The sequence below is a fragment of the Mesoplodon mirus genome (assembly GCF_964341445.2).
Source record: "Mesoplodon mirus genome assembly, chromosome: 4".
NCBI classification, from domain to species: Eukaryota; Metazoa; Chordata; class Mammalia; order Artiodactyla; family Ziphiidae; genus Mesoplodon; species Mesoplodon mirus.
In genome coordinates this window covers 36157148-36171106 of record NC_138979.1, presented here as the reverse complement: position 1 = coordinate 36171106, position 13959 = coordinate 36157148, and the positions used below count along the sequence as shown (strand labels likewise).

The following is a 13959-nucleotide window of genomic DNA, read 5'->3' as shown; positions in this document are numbered from 1 at the left end:
AACTCATGAGAGTATTAACCAAAAGGAGTACCCAGTCTGGAAAGCAATTTGGGAGGGAGGAGGCCAAGACATATTTGGGAATATGCAGCGTTTATAACACCTACTGAACATCCCAGAAGGAATGACCAAGACTCCTGGAGGTAGCTAGATACTGACGCCTTAGGCTGGAGCAAAGCGGGGCTGTGTTTTGGCAAAAACACGTACAAAACAGACTACAGAAATCTTACTACCGAAGCTTGCCTGAACAGGAGTGAAAGGTGTAGCGCCACTGAAGGAATCCACTCGTGTCTACTTTCCACCGCCTGCCCTCGCCTCGCATTCCTCACAAAAGACTCCCGGCGCAGGCGGCCGGAAGTAGCCTTTCCGTCCCTACCCGTCACCGGCTCCCAGTCAAGGGGGCTCAATATACAGCGATGCGTCTCTTCCTGCACAGCCACCAGGCAGACTGAAAGCGCACGGTGGGCACCATCACCTTTAGCCTGCCAACGCACCACCATCGTGGAGCTCCAGGCCAGCCACCAGCGTTGGATGAATTGGGAAAAATCCACACGATGCGCCGAAGATACCGCGAGACTTCACAGGCCTGCCTCGGCCTTAGCGCGCCGGAAGCGGAAGTCAGGCGGTGGTCGGAGTCTGGCCGAAGTGGGCCTGTTACCTTGGAGAGCTGAAGGGGTCCGGACGTCCTGTGACGGTCTTCTGGGTCGGAGGTAGGTTTCCGTGAGCGTCCGGCTGGCGGAGTCCGGCCCGAGCGGGATAGATACAGCCCTGGGCGTGGGGCGGGGCGGGGGGTTTGCTCATTCGGGGCCGCGTGGGGGAAGGAGCCGGGCGGGCCGAGCTGAGTGGCCGGCGAGGTGTCCTCCGCCTCTGCCGTTCCGAGACTAGACTCTTTGGCGAGACCGGAAGCCGCTTACTCCTCGCGGCCTCCAGTTTCCCTCGCACCTGGGGCCGAGGTGCTTCTGAAGAAGCGCATCAGTCAAAGCCTTGATAGACAGGCGCTGGTGTGCTGTGAGAGAGGACTGAAAAAAGCAGTGGTTCTCAGTCCGTGTCTTCGTCGGTTAGTTCTCTGGGTTCATCTCCCAGGGCAGCGAAACCCCATTCTGGGTAGTCGTTTACAAGGTTAGTGGCCCGCAGCGAAAGTTCTCTGTGGTTTTATTTAGGGTCAAGAAACTAGTAGTCTTCGAGTACGTATCTGAAAGGCTGTACCCTGTGTTTTCCGACAGAAAAGAACATACTTTGTGAAGTTGTTATTCATGCCCGAACTAGCTCATTGGTTTTGAGTAGCATCTTCTAGCTCTTCGGTGTCACTTTAAGCTCCAATTCCCTCTTTGGAATTAACGTTGCAAGTCTTTAGAGCACTTTTAATCCTACCACTTCGTTAACCTTTATGGTTCCTTGTCCCCACGACACACACCTGTTGAGGGTTTCTTTCAAGGGAGTAAAGTTTTGTTTTGTTTTGTTTTTCTTCCCATAGATCTAAACAATCTAAACATTAAACGGTACAGCTGCCTCAAATCCCTGGGGTAAGTAAAGCTTGGATCAGTTAAAATTCTATTTAAATTTCATTCTCACCAGTAATGATAAAGATGATACACATTTGTTTATTTGTGGGAGGGGGATCTTGGAAGAACGTTAAAATAGCACATTTGCCTTGGCTTATGATTTTTTACCGCCCCTCTGGTTAGTTACGGGTCATCTTTCTGGTGACTTCTGTGATTCCTATAGAAATGAAGGCACGCCTTTAATTTGCTGAATTTATTTTAAACCGTACCCTGGATTTGAGAATTTGACATCTGTTTGCCAATACCAGACACATTGGTATTTAATAAGACATACTGTAAGAGAGCAGAGGCCTGGAAGGTAAGACATGGAGATATTGTTTCTTGCATCCAAATAATAATCTTTAATTTTCTTGGGACAAGGGTAGTATTATAAATATTTGCATATGTTTTGAGGGATTTGGAGGAAAGAAAAACTAATGGAAAAGCTGTCTTCCAGTATCACATCTCTTTGACAGAAACTTTTTATTATAAACTGAAGTAATACAGGAAAAAAATAATTTTAGGACTTCAGATAAGGGAGATTTGGTTTTAAAGTTTTAGCATGATGTCACATATGCCCCAAATCATAGAACAGATTTTAGTGGTCGTGAGGCAAAGAACAGAAAGATGGGGTTTAGGTGAGGAAAGGTAGGGGATGGGACTACATCAAGGAAGGACTGGAAATTGGGGGCTACCTTCAAAATACTGCTAGGGATGGCTTCCAGGTCTTGGGTGAAGATGAAAAGAAGTGAACTCTTTCTCCCCTGGTTTCTCGAGGATTAGGCTGCTGCAGCCTAAGTCAAATCTTTTCTCAGAGGTAGAGGGCTCTCTGAAAATTTGGGTGAAGAAATACTGCTTCAAAAGTGAATCCATAATTGCCCTGGAAAACCCAGCTGATACAGATATCAAGTTTTCATAGCCATTAGATAATATTTATAGTAGTTTTTTCATATGTCACAGAACCTGGAATAAGAATATATTGAATACCATTATAAAGTAGTTACCCTAGACCTTAGTAGCTGTGTGTTTAAAGGCCTTTTTATTTGCCTTTCTGTTTTCATGTCTTTACTGTATTTACAGTCTTTCTCTTTACTGGCTCTTTTATTTTCCAACAAACAACTTCAGGTGTTGTAGCCTGGGGAAAAAAAGAGGTAACCTTCCAGTAACCCCTTAGCTACTGCCCTTTGTGTTTTGTCTCTGTTTCCAGCCAAGCCTCTTGAAAGCTTGGTCTTTAATCAGTGTAGATTTCTACTTCCTTACCTTCCAGTTATTTCTTAATTAATTGTAGTCCTGTTTTAATCCCCAATACTCTAATCACTTCCTAATGGCTAAATCCAATTAATTTTCTCTTCTTGGTTCTTCCTATTACTTTACGATTTAACACTGATGACCTTTCACTCTTTATTCTCTTGCTTTCTATGATAATCTCTTTTGGTTCTTCTCTCATCTGTGTGTGTTCTCCTCTTATCCCTTCTTTAACTTCTTTATATGTTGATGTTCTCCAGAATTCTGTTTCTTGATACTCTTTTCTTATCCCATTGCCTTCCTGAGGAGTCTCATTCATTCTCACTGCATTATCCACCAACAAAACCAATGTCTCCCATATTCATCTTCCACCCAGTTCTCAATCCCAGACCCTCCACGTGGATGTACATACCATAGCTAAGTTCAGCTCAGTGTGGATCTTCGCCCACCCTTCTGTAGTTCCCGTGACACTGTAACCTGTCCAATTATTTGGCCAGAAACCTAGGAGTTATCCTTTATTCCCTTCTCTCCTCACAGCCTCTACTCATTGACTGATTTCTCCTGGAATTCTTTTAAAACTATTCCCACAGTCAGTGCCTCAGATTAAACCCTCAGCATGTCACCTATATTATTGCAGTAATCTGCCTTTAAACTCATTAATCTGTTCTCTACCTGTTAGAAAAGTGATCCTTCTAAATAGTAAATTTGCTCTTGAGACTTTCCTGCTTAAACCACCTATGACTCCCCACTGCCTCCCAGAAAAAGGGCAAAGTTGTTTGCATTGAATACAAAGTTTTTCACAGTTTGACCCCTGTCCACTTTTACAGCTTCATTTCTTGACATTTGCTGCTCCTCCCTTTATATTTACACCATATCTGTCTTTTCTACTAGACTGAGAGCTCTTTGTGGGCAGGGTTCATGATATATTGTTCACCTTTGTATCCCAGGCTCCTAGTTAGCTCAATGTCTGTACTATAGTAATCAAGAAGTACTGAATTGAATCTAGTCTATCTTAGGTTTAAAAGTACACAAGGACTTTTATGAATACCCTGCCTAAGAGTATTTACTTCTTGTTTTTCCACTATCTGGTGAAGATAGTGTTACTTAAAAAAAAATTCTAATAGAAACATATTAAAAACTGTACAGAATTTCAGAATGACTGACACTTCTGAAGCTGTTCCAAATTTTGAAGAGATGTTTGCCAGTAGATTCACAGAAGATGACAAAGAGTACCAGGAATACCTGAAACGCCCTCCTGAGTCCCCTCCAATTGTTGAGGAATGGAATAGCAGAGCTGGTGGGAACCAAAGAAATAGAGGCAATCGGTATGTATTACTTCAGAACAGTAAATGCCTGTGGCTGATCTGGGAGAGGATAGCTTGAATCTGCTAGCCCACAAGGCCAGTGAGGGCAGGAATCAGTGTTTTTGTGCAGTGTGGTATACCGAGTGCCTAGTAACTGCTTGGCACACAGTACGTGCCTGGTAAATATTTGGTTTTAATATTTTGCCAGCACCATATTTTTTTCCCCTTGCTATGCAGTTGTGTGTGAGTGTGTTATAATGGTTTTTTAAAAAATATTCTTTCTCTGGGCTAATATTTTATTTTCTCTGCAAATATGCTTTAAAAACCTAGAGTCTTTTACAAAACTTTTGCATTAGATTCCATAAAGAAGATATTGTTTTTGGTTTTACAAAGTTTATACAATGTAAATTACTTCTGTTTGATACCTCAAAGTAGATCAAAGGAATATTACCATACTGCTTTGAACAATTGAATAGGTTTCGGAACCATCCTATTGTTTGGGGCTTGGTGTTGTAGTCTACCTCTTCTCTGCAAAGTATTGAATATATCCAGTATAATACTGGATATGAATCTTAGGAAAGTTTTGAATAACTAGTGCTATAACATTCTGTAGAGAAAAATGTTTTTTACTCTTTTGTATATTAGATTGAGAAATGAAATGCACCAGGATAGATTTGTCATGTGTTTTTTTTTTTTTAAGGGAAGTATAAAAATTTTTTTGTTTTGTTGTTGTAGGTTGCAAGATAACAGACAGTTTAGAGGTAGGGATAGCAGACGGGGGTGGCCAAGTGACAATCGATCCAATCAGTGGCATGGGCGATCCTGGGGTAACAATTACCCACAGCACAGACAAGAACCTTACTACCCCCATCAATATGGACACTATGGTTACAACCAACGGCCTCCCTATGGGTACTACTGATAGAAATGTCAGCAGCTTTTAATAAAACCATTTACTCTGTTAACATGACAAAAGTTTATGTTGTATTTTCTGTTGGTCATAGTTTTACATCTGATTGTAGAGAGTGGATTGATGTTTTGGAACTTGAGACTTTTTTTAAATTAGATCTTACTGGAGAGATATGATGGCTGCTGGAAATATCAATAAATACTCCCCTAAAAAGGTTGTGGACTATATTGCTTGACTTCTACCTCAGATTCTTCTTTATTTCATGACTTAATAGTGCTTTGAATGTTGTGAATTTTTTCCTTGTTTGGCTTTCAGGAGTTCTTTGTTTTACACAGAAATAAAAATTTTACATAGAAAATGCTTGCTTTTACGTTGTAAGGAAGTATCCCTGTACTCGGATGTGCTCATTCCTAATATTTTACAGAAGTAGTACAGTCAGCTCCTAAATGCACAACTATGCTTACTTGTGATACATTGTACATAGTAGTAGTTGAAAGGAAAACAGTTATAGTATATTTCGTTTGGCTTTTGTTATTATGTGACTGTGGTACTTTGTAATTACTCTATAGGTATGAATCATCTTCACAATCATTTTGGTCTCTTTTTAGAGGGATATCAAGAATAAAGCTGTAAAATCAGGAAGGAATCATTCTCAGTTTCAATGTCTTGATCTAGTGGTAGGTGGGATTAAGGCACACAGTAATTTTATACAAACTCTAAGGTTTTTTGCTAACTTAAACATACCAGGTCAGAATTCACGCATTATACAAAAGTTTAACTCTGCAATGTTCCCTTCCTTTTCGGTCATATGTAAATAATGCTGCATTTTGTATTTACTTTTATGGTATTTAATGTGGGTTGATTTTACAATGTTATGTTCACCTCCAAATGTGCACCTTTGCTGCTTCCCCTTTGTAAATCCAGTGATGCTGTAACTTCCTTTCAGAGTGATCATTGTATTTCACATCATTTTAATGGCCATTATAATGGTTTTACTCAAATAAAATACTTGTAAGTAAGTATTCTCTCTCAAATTTTGGCAGTTAGCCCATTCATTAGAGATGAGCTTTTTGATTTTTTATTACTCTGTTCTCCTATCTGTTGAAAAAGGTTTATTTAGTGTAAGAATAATATTAAGAAAGAGTACAAGTTTCATCATAGGTCAAAGGCATTAAAAGGCAACATCCTGAATCTGCCTTCTGCTGCCTTCTCTCTTAGCACTCCACTCTAGGCCCTTGAGGTTGACATCTCCAGGTACTACTTCTACATGCTCTGGATCCAACTCTCCCCTCCACCCCCACTTCCTGAAGAGCCATTCTTTCAGGTAACTATTTTATTAGAAAGGATTTGATAAACCAAGTACTCACACTCAGATGTAAATAAAATGTTAACAATAAGATAATGGTTTTCCATGTACCCTTGTAATTACATCAATAGGCAACAAGCCAGTGCTGGTACATTAAGATAGGTCTTGATACTACAGAATATTTAGCCCAGAGAGTTAAGAATGGCTTGACTATACCCCAAGATCTTCTCTGAAAGCAGATGGGTTATTAAAAATATCTGTCAACTGATAAAGCACAGCCACTGACGAGTTGGGACAATAGCTGACCACAACTTCAGAGCAGGATCCTGGAGGTCCTCTGCTGTGCCAGCTGTTGACACTAATTAGAGAGATATCTGGATCCAAGGGACAGGGTTGGAGTGAGGGATGCCTCTCAGGAAGCTCAGAAGAAGAGTATTTTCTAACAGTATTTAAATATTTTAACACTGTAACAGTAGGGTACATATGGTCTGAGTATCAACTCTACTTGAAAATATGAGAAGAGTCCTCCTTTTAACATGAGTTATTTCTGCATTCTGCATGAGTAATCTCTGTGGTGGTGGTTTTTCTTTTTTTTAAGCAACAGTCATTATCAGACTGCTCCCTGTGTGCTTAAAACCAGGAAGAAATAAAGGCATGGTTTCTGCTTCGTGTGGGAGAGACAGAAAAGAACATCAAACCAACTTAAGGATCATTTAAAAGTGGAGAAGAAAGAATTAGAAGTGTCAAATGGAATTAATCTCAAATAGGTAGTCTCTTGTAATAGCATATAGATTGAGCATAAGGAATCCTGGCTCCAAGATATCTGACCTTGAGAAAATCACTTAAACTTTGAGCTTATTTGCTCACCTGCAAAAATGGGGGCAACTCCTTCCCTTGTCACTCTCAGGGTTATCATAAAAATAAGTGACCAAACATACGAGAGCTTGAGAATAGAAACTAAAGCTCGTGACCATTAAAACCCCAGTGGTACATAATTGGTGCTGCATAAACATTTGTTTAATCAATGGGAGGGAAGGATTTGATAAATTGTAAAGCATAGTGTTGATATAAAGTATGTAGAATAACTGATAGAAAATGAGGTAGGCAGCTTGAGAATTAAAGATTTGCGATTGTTTTCTTATGTGAATTATTATATGAATTAGCAAAAGAATAAGACATTATATCCTTCAGAAAATAACAAACACTTCAACTATGGAAGAAAGAGGGGAATTCCCTGGCGTTCCAAGTGATTAGGACTCGGCATTTTCACTGCTATGGCCTGGGTTCAATCCCTGACTGGGAGGCTAAGATCCTGTGGTGTGCCCCCCCCCCCCAAAAAGAAAAAAACAAATATGGAAGAAAGAAAGTTTATATAAAAGTTGAGCCAGAATTACTGGCATTTGCTGTTTGGAAATTGGCACTGACTTGAGAATGTCGAATGTTCATTATGGAACACATCAAATTAATATCCATTTGAGACAGATGCTAGAGACTTAGATAGAGAACTGTTGTTTTTTTTTTCCTTGAGTGCTAGAAGGATTTGAGGTTATCCAGAGTGTAGTAACCTTGTGTCACTGCTCTAAGAATAGTTTTTAGGTTCTTGAAACCATATAGGAAAAAGACAGCCAGTGAGATCTCCAGCATGGTTTTGGTTTCCAAAGCTGCATTCCTTATAACATAATGCTCAACAGACAAGGATGTAATTATACAGCAGGTTCTTCTTAGTTTTGTGTTTTATACATATTAGTGTATATATGTCGATCCCAACCTCCCCAATTCATTCCCCCCCGCCCCGCCCTGATTTCCCCCCTTGGTGTCCATACGTTTGTTCTCTACATCTGTGTCTCTATTTCTGCCTTGCAAACCGGTTCATCTGTACCATTTTTCTAGATTCCTGTTTCACAGGTTTCTAACACCTTAAAAATTTTCCTAGACTTTGTATTCTGTTTGATTCACTCAACCTAAACAGAGATTTGGCTGTGTATGGAAATCTATGCTCTGTGCCTTTGACTTCTTTTAATTAGCACTATTGTTTATAGTGAAAGGGAATTTTTATTCTTTTTTTTTAAAGGCTATAATTCTTTTTTTTAAATTTATTTTATTTATTTTTTTGGCTGCGTTGGGTCTTCATTGCTGTGCACGGGCTTTCCCTAGTTGTGGTGAGTGGAGGCTACTCTTCCTTGTGGTGCGTGGGCTTCTCGTTGCAGTGGCTTATCTTGTTGCAGAGCGCGGACTCTAGGCGCGCGGGCTTCAGTCGTTGTGGTGTGCAGGCTCAGTATTTGTGGCTTGCAGTTTCTAGAGCGCAGGCTCAGTAGTTGTGGCGCACGGGCTTAGTTGTTCTGCGGCACGTGGGATATTCCCAGACCCGGGCTTGAACCTGTGTTCCCTGCATTGGCAGGCGGATTCCTAACCACTGCGCCACCAGGGAAGCCTGGGAATTTTTATTCTTGTTAAGAAATGTAGGACATAAATATTCCCAGCTTGTTGGAGGTGGCTTGTTGGATAACTTCAATTAGCTGGAAATGTTACTTGTGAAAGCGTTTACTCTGGTAATGTTAGACAAATTGAGGTATTATATATAAAACTATTCACTGAAAAGCTTGTTTGGGCTTTGTCTTTCAATGTCTTGTGTTTTAACCAAAGAAGCATATTTGATATATATATGTATATAAATGGGAACTTTGAAATACATTAGGCTTTGGCTAATTCTGTGTGAAAAACCTAATTATATAGGTCACTCAGAGAATGTTTCCTCTATTTATAAGCTTAGGTATGCTTTTAAAATTCTCTAGTTTTTAATTTAGAATGAATTAAGACCAACAGTAGTAAATATTCTTGACATTTGTAGAAATTAATGATGTTAATTTTTAGATTAATACTTAAGAATTCAGATATATTCAGATGTGACATTCTGTTATATCTAAATGGATATTTTCCTGGGTCCTGCTACATCAAATTATTTTGGAGCCAAAACAACAACTAGATTCAAGTAGTAGATTGTACTGTTGGACTCTAAAGTAGCCTTGAGAGCAAATGTTTCCTCCTTTCTAGAGGTCTGACTGACCTCTACTGGGACCAGCTTTGGGGAGAAATAGGGATGGGAGCAGAGATCCCATGACCTGTGGAGATGGGGGGAGAGAGGGCCAGGCCGGCTCCATGGGTCTCAGTCAGTAGGGCTGCTATATTAGGATATGCCAGGGCTTAAGAGGAAGTGACTGAAGCTGGTGTGACACAGCTGAGGCCCGCATGTGCCAGAGATACGTTTGTATCTGAGTAGCTTGTTATCAGTGCTGTCAGACTTGGAAAACAGGATGAGCTGTGGATAATACCCCTCAGATTTTAAGGCTTACAGGATGGCATGGGAGGAGGTTAACGAGGACAAGTCATCCTCATCAAAATTGCTAATATGTGATTTGACTGCCCCCTTGAAGGATTAAGTGAAAGCATTTGCATAAAGTACGCATCACTGGGCTGGGCACATACTCCGTGCCCATTCAGTGTCAGGTTTGTGCCTCCCGAAGTAGAGTGGGGTACCTCTGGGCTGACTTGCGTGCAAAAAGTGCAGCTCAGCTCTTTCACCAGTCTCCATGTGCTGATGGGCTAATTCAGTTGTTTTCATTCCTGTCCCTAAGGGATACAGAGAGCCCCACGTATTAATTACCGGTTAGATTTTCTCCGGGTTTCAGTGACTTCTCCTGAGACAGCTTCAGGGGACGATGTGATGATGATCTCATGGTTTTTTTCCATTGCCGGTGCCTTCAACTCCCTAAAGGATCACCAGCCTCTTTGTCTGAATCAGGTAAATAAAGCTGCTGTAATTGCTAAAGGCCAGAGCTTTCTCCTGTGTGTGTGTGTGTTTGTGTTTCTCATTTTAAAGTTTCCTTCACTATATGTTTTGTGTGTATACAAAATAATACTGTAAAAAGTAAAACTAGACAAATATGAATAATCTGCATCCAACCAGTGACTTTGGCCTGTTGTGAATGCTTCTGTCTCTTTCACCAATACATATATAAATTTGGTATATGCATGTTTTTCCTTTCTTACTAAAGTGAGGTTATATATATAAACCCACACACATGTGTATATTATTCTTCGTTCACACAACATATTATAATAGACATCACTCCAGGTCACTAGCTATAGATTAAAAATTAATGACTTAATTTTAATAACATGATATTGTATAGTATGGATATACCATTGATTATATGATCATTCTCCTATAGGTAGACACTTAGGTTGTTTCCTTTTTTGCCCCTACTTAACAATGCCATATTGCTTTTGTCCATGTATCTTTTGAATGCTTTTATTTTATGTCTTCTGTGGAGTAGTCTCAAAAGTAGAATTGTTGGGTTAAAAAAACCTGTATTATTTCATTTTAATAAATGCTGCCACATTTTCTAAAGCATTGTAGCAATTTACATTCCCATCAGCAACATACGAGTATTCATGTATGTGTCTCCTCTCTCCCTGTGACTTCAACGTTTTGTCTAGATGGCCACAGGCTATTTTACTTTAGGAGAACTTTACTAGGTTGTGTTTCATTGTTGATCACTGTCAGTATTTCACCTAGGACACTGCACCTTTCATTATGTAAGTTTATCTTCTATTTCTCCAATGTTTTCTTTCTTTTTTGGTGGGGGGCCACAATGCGCTGCATGTGGAACTTCCCTGACCAGGGATTGGACCCATGCCCCCTGCAGTGGAAGTGTGGCATCTTAACCACTGGACCACCAGGAAAGTCCTCCAATATTTTCTTGATTATATCTTTAAATCTTTGTTCTTCTGTTCCATTTCTTTGGTTCTCTTCTCCAGTTATGCATGTGTTGGTTTTCCTTTGTCTGACTTCTCTATCTGTCATTTTCCTGTCTTTGCTCACCTTTCTCTAGCCTGCCCTCTAAACTCCATGTCATATATTCAGCCTCTTCTCTGTTGTGTTGTTTCCAGCAGGGCCTTTATGTCTACGATGCTTTTATTTTTTTATTTTAAAATTTGATTAGCCACATTTCAGGTGCTCAGGAGCCACATATGGCCAGCAGCAAGTGTATTGGCAGCACAGTTCTAGAAGCAGACTAAAGGCTTGGAGTTCTGTTGACTTGACTTGCTCCCTTATTCTCCACAGCACTCCAATCCCCCAGGTATCTCTGGGGAAACCTAAGACTCTAAACAATTCCAAAGACACTGTGATAGTAAAACCACATCATGGATGAGATGAGTTGCATGTAGAAATGCCCACAGACTCTGTACCTTGTGCTGCAGAGTTTGGGGATTCACCCCTGCAAAACTCTAATAAGGGGACTAGATGGACCCTGTGGCACACAGCTAGAATAGGATTATAAAATGCTGAAAACTGTGTCAGTTGAATTATAAGGATTATCTGAAAAAAGCCTATATGAGCAGAGTTAGGTGTTCTTCTGGAGCCTGGAAAAAGGGAGCTCCTCTGCCATGAAGCATCAGTGTTCAGTGTTGTCCCAAGAGAGGAGCTGGTAAGATAAATATGTCTATCCCTGCAGCAGAAATGGGAGCTCAAGACAGTCATAGCTCCCTGCTCCTGGCCCCTAAGTTCCCTGGCTCTGACCCCAAGCTCTCCAAGCTTCAAATGATGATTGGCTTCTTGACAAGATTTCCCAAAGGGACAGAAGGTGCTGAGGATCCCACTACACAGTCTATTTGGCAGGTACGTTCTTCACTCAAATTAATAAATTGGCATCCTTTTAGAAATTAATTCCTTGTTAATTTTTCAGCCCAATTCCATTTTCAAAAACACTGACTAAATGGGATTTATGAAAGCTGCAAAATTAAGGCACTCAGGACCTCGCTGGCTCCACCAAAGTATTGACCCGAGACTCCTGAGTACTCAGCCGGCCCTGGTTAATGCCACACTCTGGCCCATGCTAAACTCAAGGTATGAGGGGACTAAGTCTAAGGAATGTCTCTGAGAAGACTAGACAAGAAGGATAAGAGATTGTGACATTGGTAGGCACTACAGAAGGGATTTCCTAATTTTCCTGCTCACTTAAAGGAATTAAGAGTCCGTTCCCTTCTTTAAACTATGTGTGGTTTTCTGCTACTGCATTATGGTGCCACCTCTTGGATATAAATTGAAAATCTAGCTTTAAAAATTTTTAGTCTCCAGTCACATGCATTAAAAAAATCTGAAGTGGGAGGCCATGATGGGTTCTAAAATTTATATTCTGCTTTACGGTTAAGGAACTACTTAACCAAATCCCTAGAATCTGTAAGAGGGGGGATGCTGGTAGCCTGCAGCCCAGAAAAGAACTGCCTCCTCAAGTGAGTTTTTAGCTGTTTGGAATTTTAAACAGTGCAAAGGTGCCACCTGCATGCTCTGGTTCTCTCTCCATACCTAGCTGGCAAACACGTGAGGAATAGCTCACAGGAATCAGGAGTTCAAGTTCCCTGTTTCTGCCTCCAATTGTCAACATACAGTGTAGGCAAAGCAGTGTCTGGCAAGTAGTAGGCACCCAAGTTATTAAACTATTCTTCAATCATTGTTGCAGGAGTAATTATGTATTAAGGTGGGGATGGTAGATTACAGATGCAGTCCTAGAGCATCACCGTGCCACTAGTCAGCAGAGTTGGAAAAGTATCATTCAAACCTTGTTCATGGGCTGCCTGAAAGGCTGGACCCTAAGGACAGCACAGGATGAGAAAGGCAGTCATCAGGTCACTTTGTAGACCGTGTAAGTATTCACTTTAAGTTAACGGGGGTAGGCAGGGCTATAGTCACGTTATTAGACAACTGTTATAGGGGTTGGGGATTTTGTGTCCTTGTCCTAGGTCACTGGGCCTGTCTTAATATCCTTGGGGGAAGAACAGGGCCCAGCTGAAGAAAGCTGCATTAACTAAACTTCCACAGCAGCTCAAGGTGCCCAGGCCTTAGCCGTGATCGTTATTAACGGGGAACAGCCCTGTGTGGGTCAAGAGAGCATCAGGGCTTCCCTGGTGGCACAGTGGTTGAGTGTCCGCCTGCCGATGCAGGGGACGCGGGTTCGTGCCCCGGTCTGGGAGGATCCCGCATGCTGTGGAGCGGCTGGGCCCGTAAGCCATGGCCGCTGAGCCTGCGCGTCCGGAGCCTGTGCTCCACAACGGGAGAGGCCACAACAGTGAGAGGCCCGCGTACCGACAAAAAAAAAAAAAAAAAAGCATCAGACTGCTAAAGGCAACCTCATTTGCTAAGGAAGAAAGGGAAACATGTCCTGACACAGCTGCTGAACTAGTTCCTACCTCTGCCAACAGTTTTTTGGTGACAAAGTAAGGATGTTCTTTTTTAAAAGATACTGTTTCTCAAAAAAAGTGATTAGGCAAAAAAGTCCGTTAAAATAATGGCCATTTTAAATGAAGTAAATAGATGATTGTGACAGGTATTTGTTGACTCCTATCCAGCATCCATTTCTCTTTCTCTAACTTTTCCCAATTTGTATTCAAGTATCTACCTCTCTCTGCTCACTCCTTTGCTTCCAAGTAGGCTGAGCCCATCCCCAGCTCTAGGATGGGCCTTGATTAGTCTAAAACAATTAGAGTAACTCTTCTCTTTTCTCTAGTCACTGGTTTAGGTAACCTGTGTTATAACACGGCATTCCCTGACAGTAGGGGCTGGTTTAGAAACTTTGTGTGACCTAATCTGGGCTGAGA

At 41.1% G+C, this 13959-nt stretch overlaps 1 protein-coding gene across 2 annotated transcripts; it reads left to right on the top strand.

Moving 5' to 3' along the window:
• Nucleotides 1-599: 599 nt before the first annotated feature.
• On the top strand, nt 600-5052 carry RAMAC (RNA guanine-7 methyltransferase activating subunit). 2 transcript variants are annotated; one of them, XM_082617483.1, is made up of 5 exons: nt 600-707; nt 1472-1520; nt 1723-1857; nt 3930-4108; nt 4823-5052. In XM_082617483.1, exons 4-5 carry the CDS (start codon nt 3939-3941, stop codon nt 5007-5009), a joined length of 357 nt encoding a protein of 118 aa, XP_082473609.1. In that variant the 5' UTR covers nt 600-707; nt 1472-1520; nt 1723-1857; nt 3930-3938; the 3' UTR covers nt 5010-5052. The 2 variants fall into 2 exon arrangements, with proteins under 2 accessions (XP_082473609.1, XP_082473608.1); XM_082617482.1 differs by lacking the exon at nt 1723-1857.
• The last annotated feature ends 8907 nt before the right edge of the window (nt 5053-13959 follow it).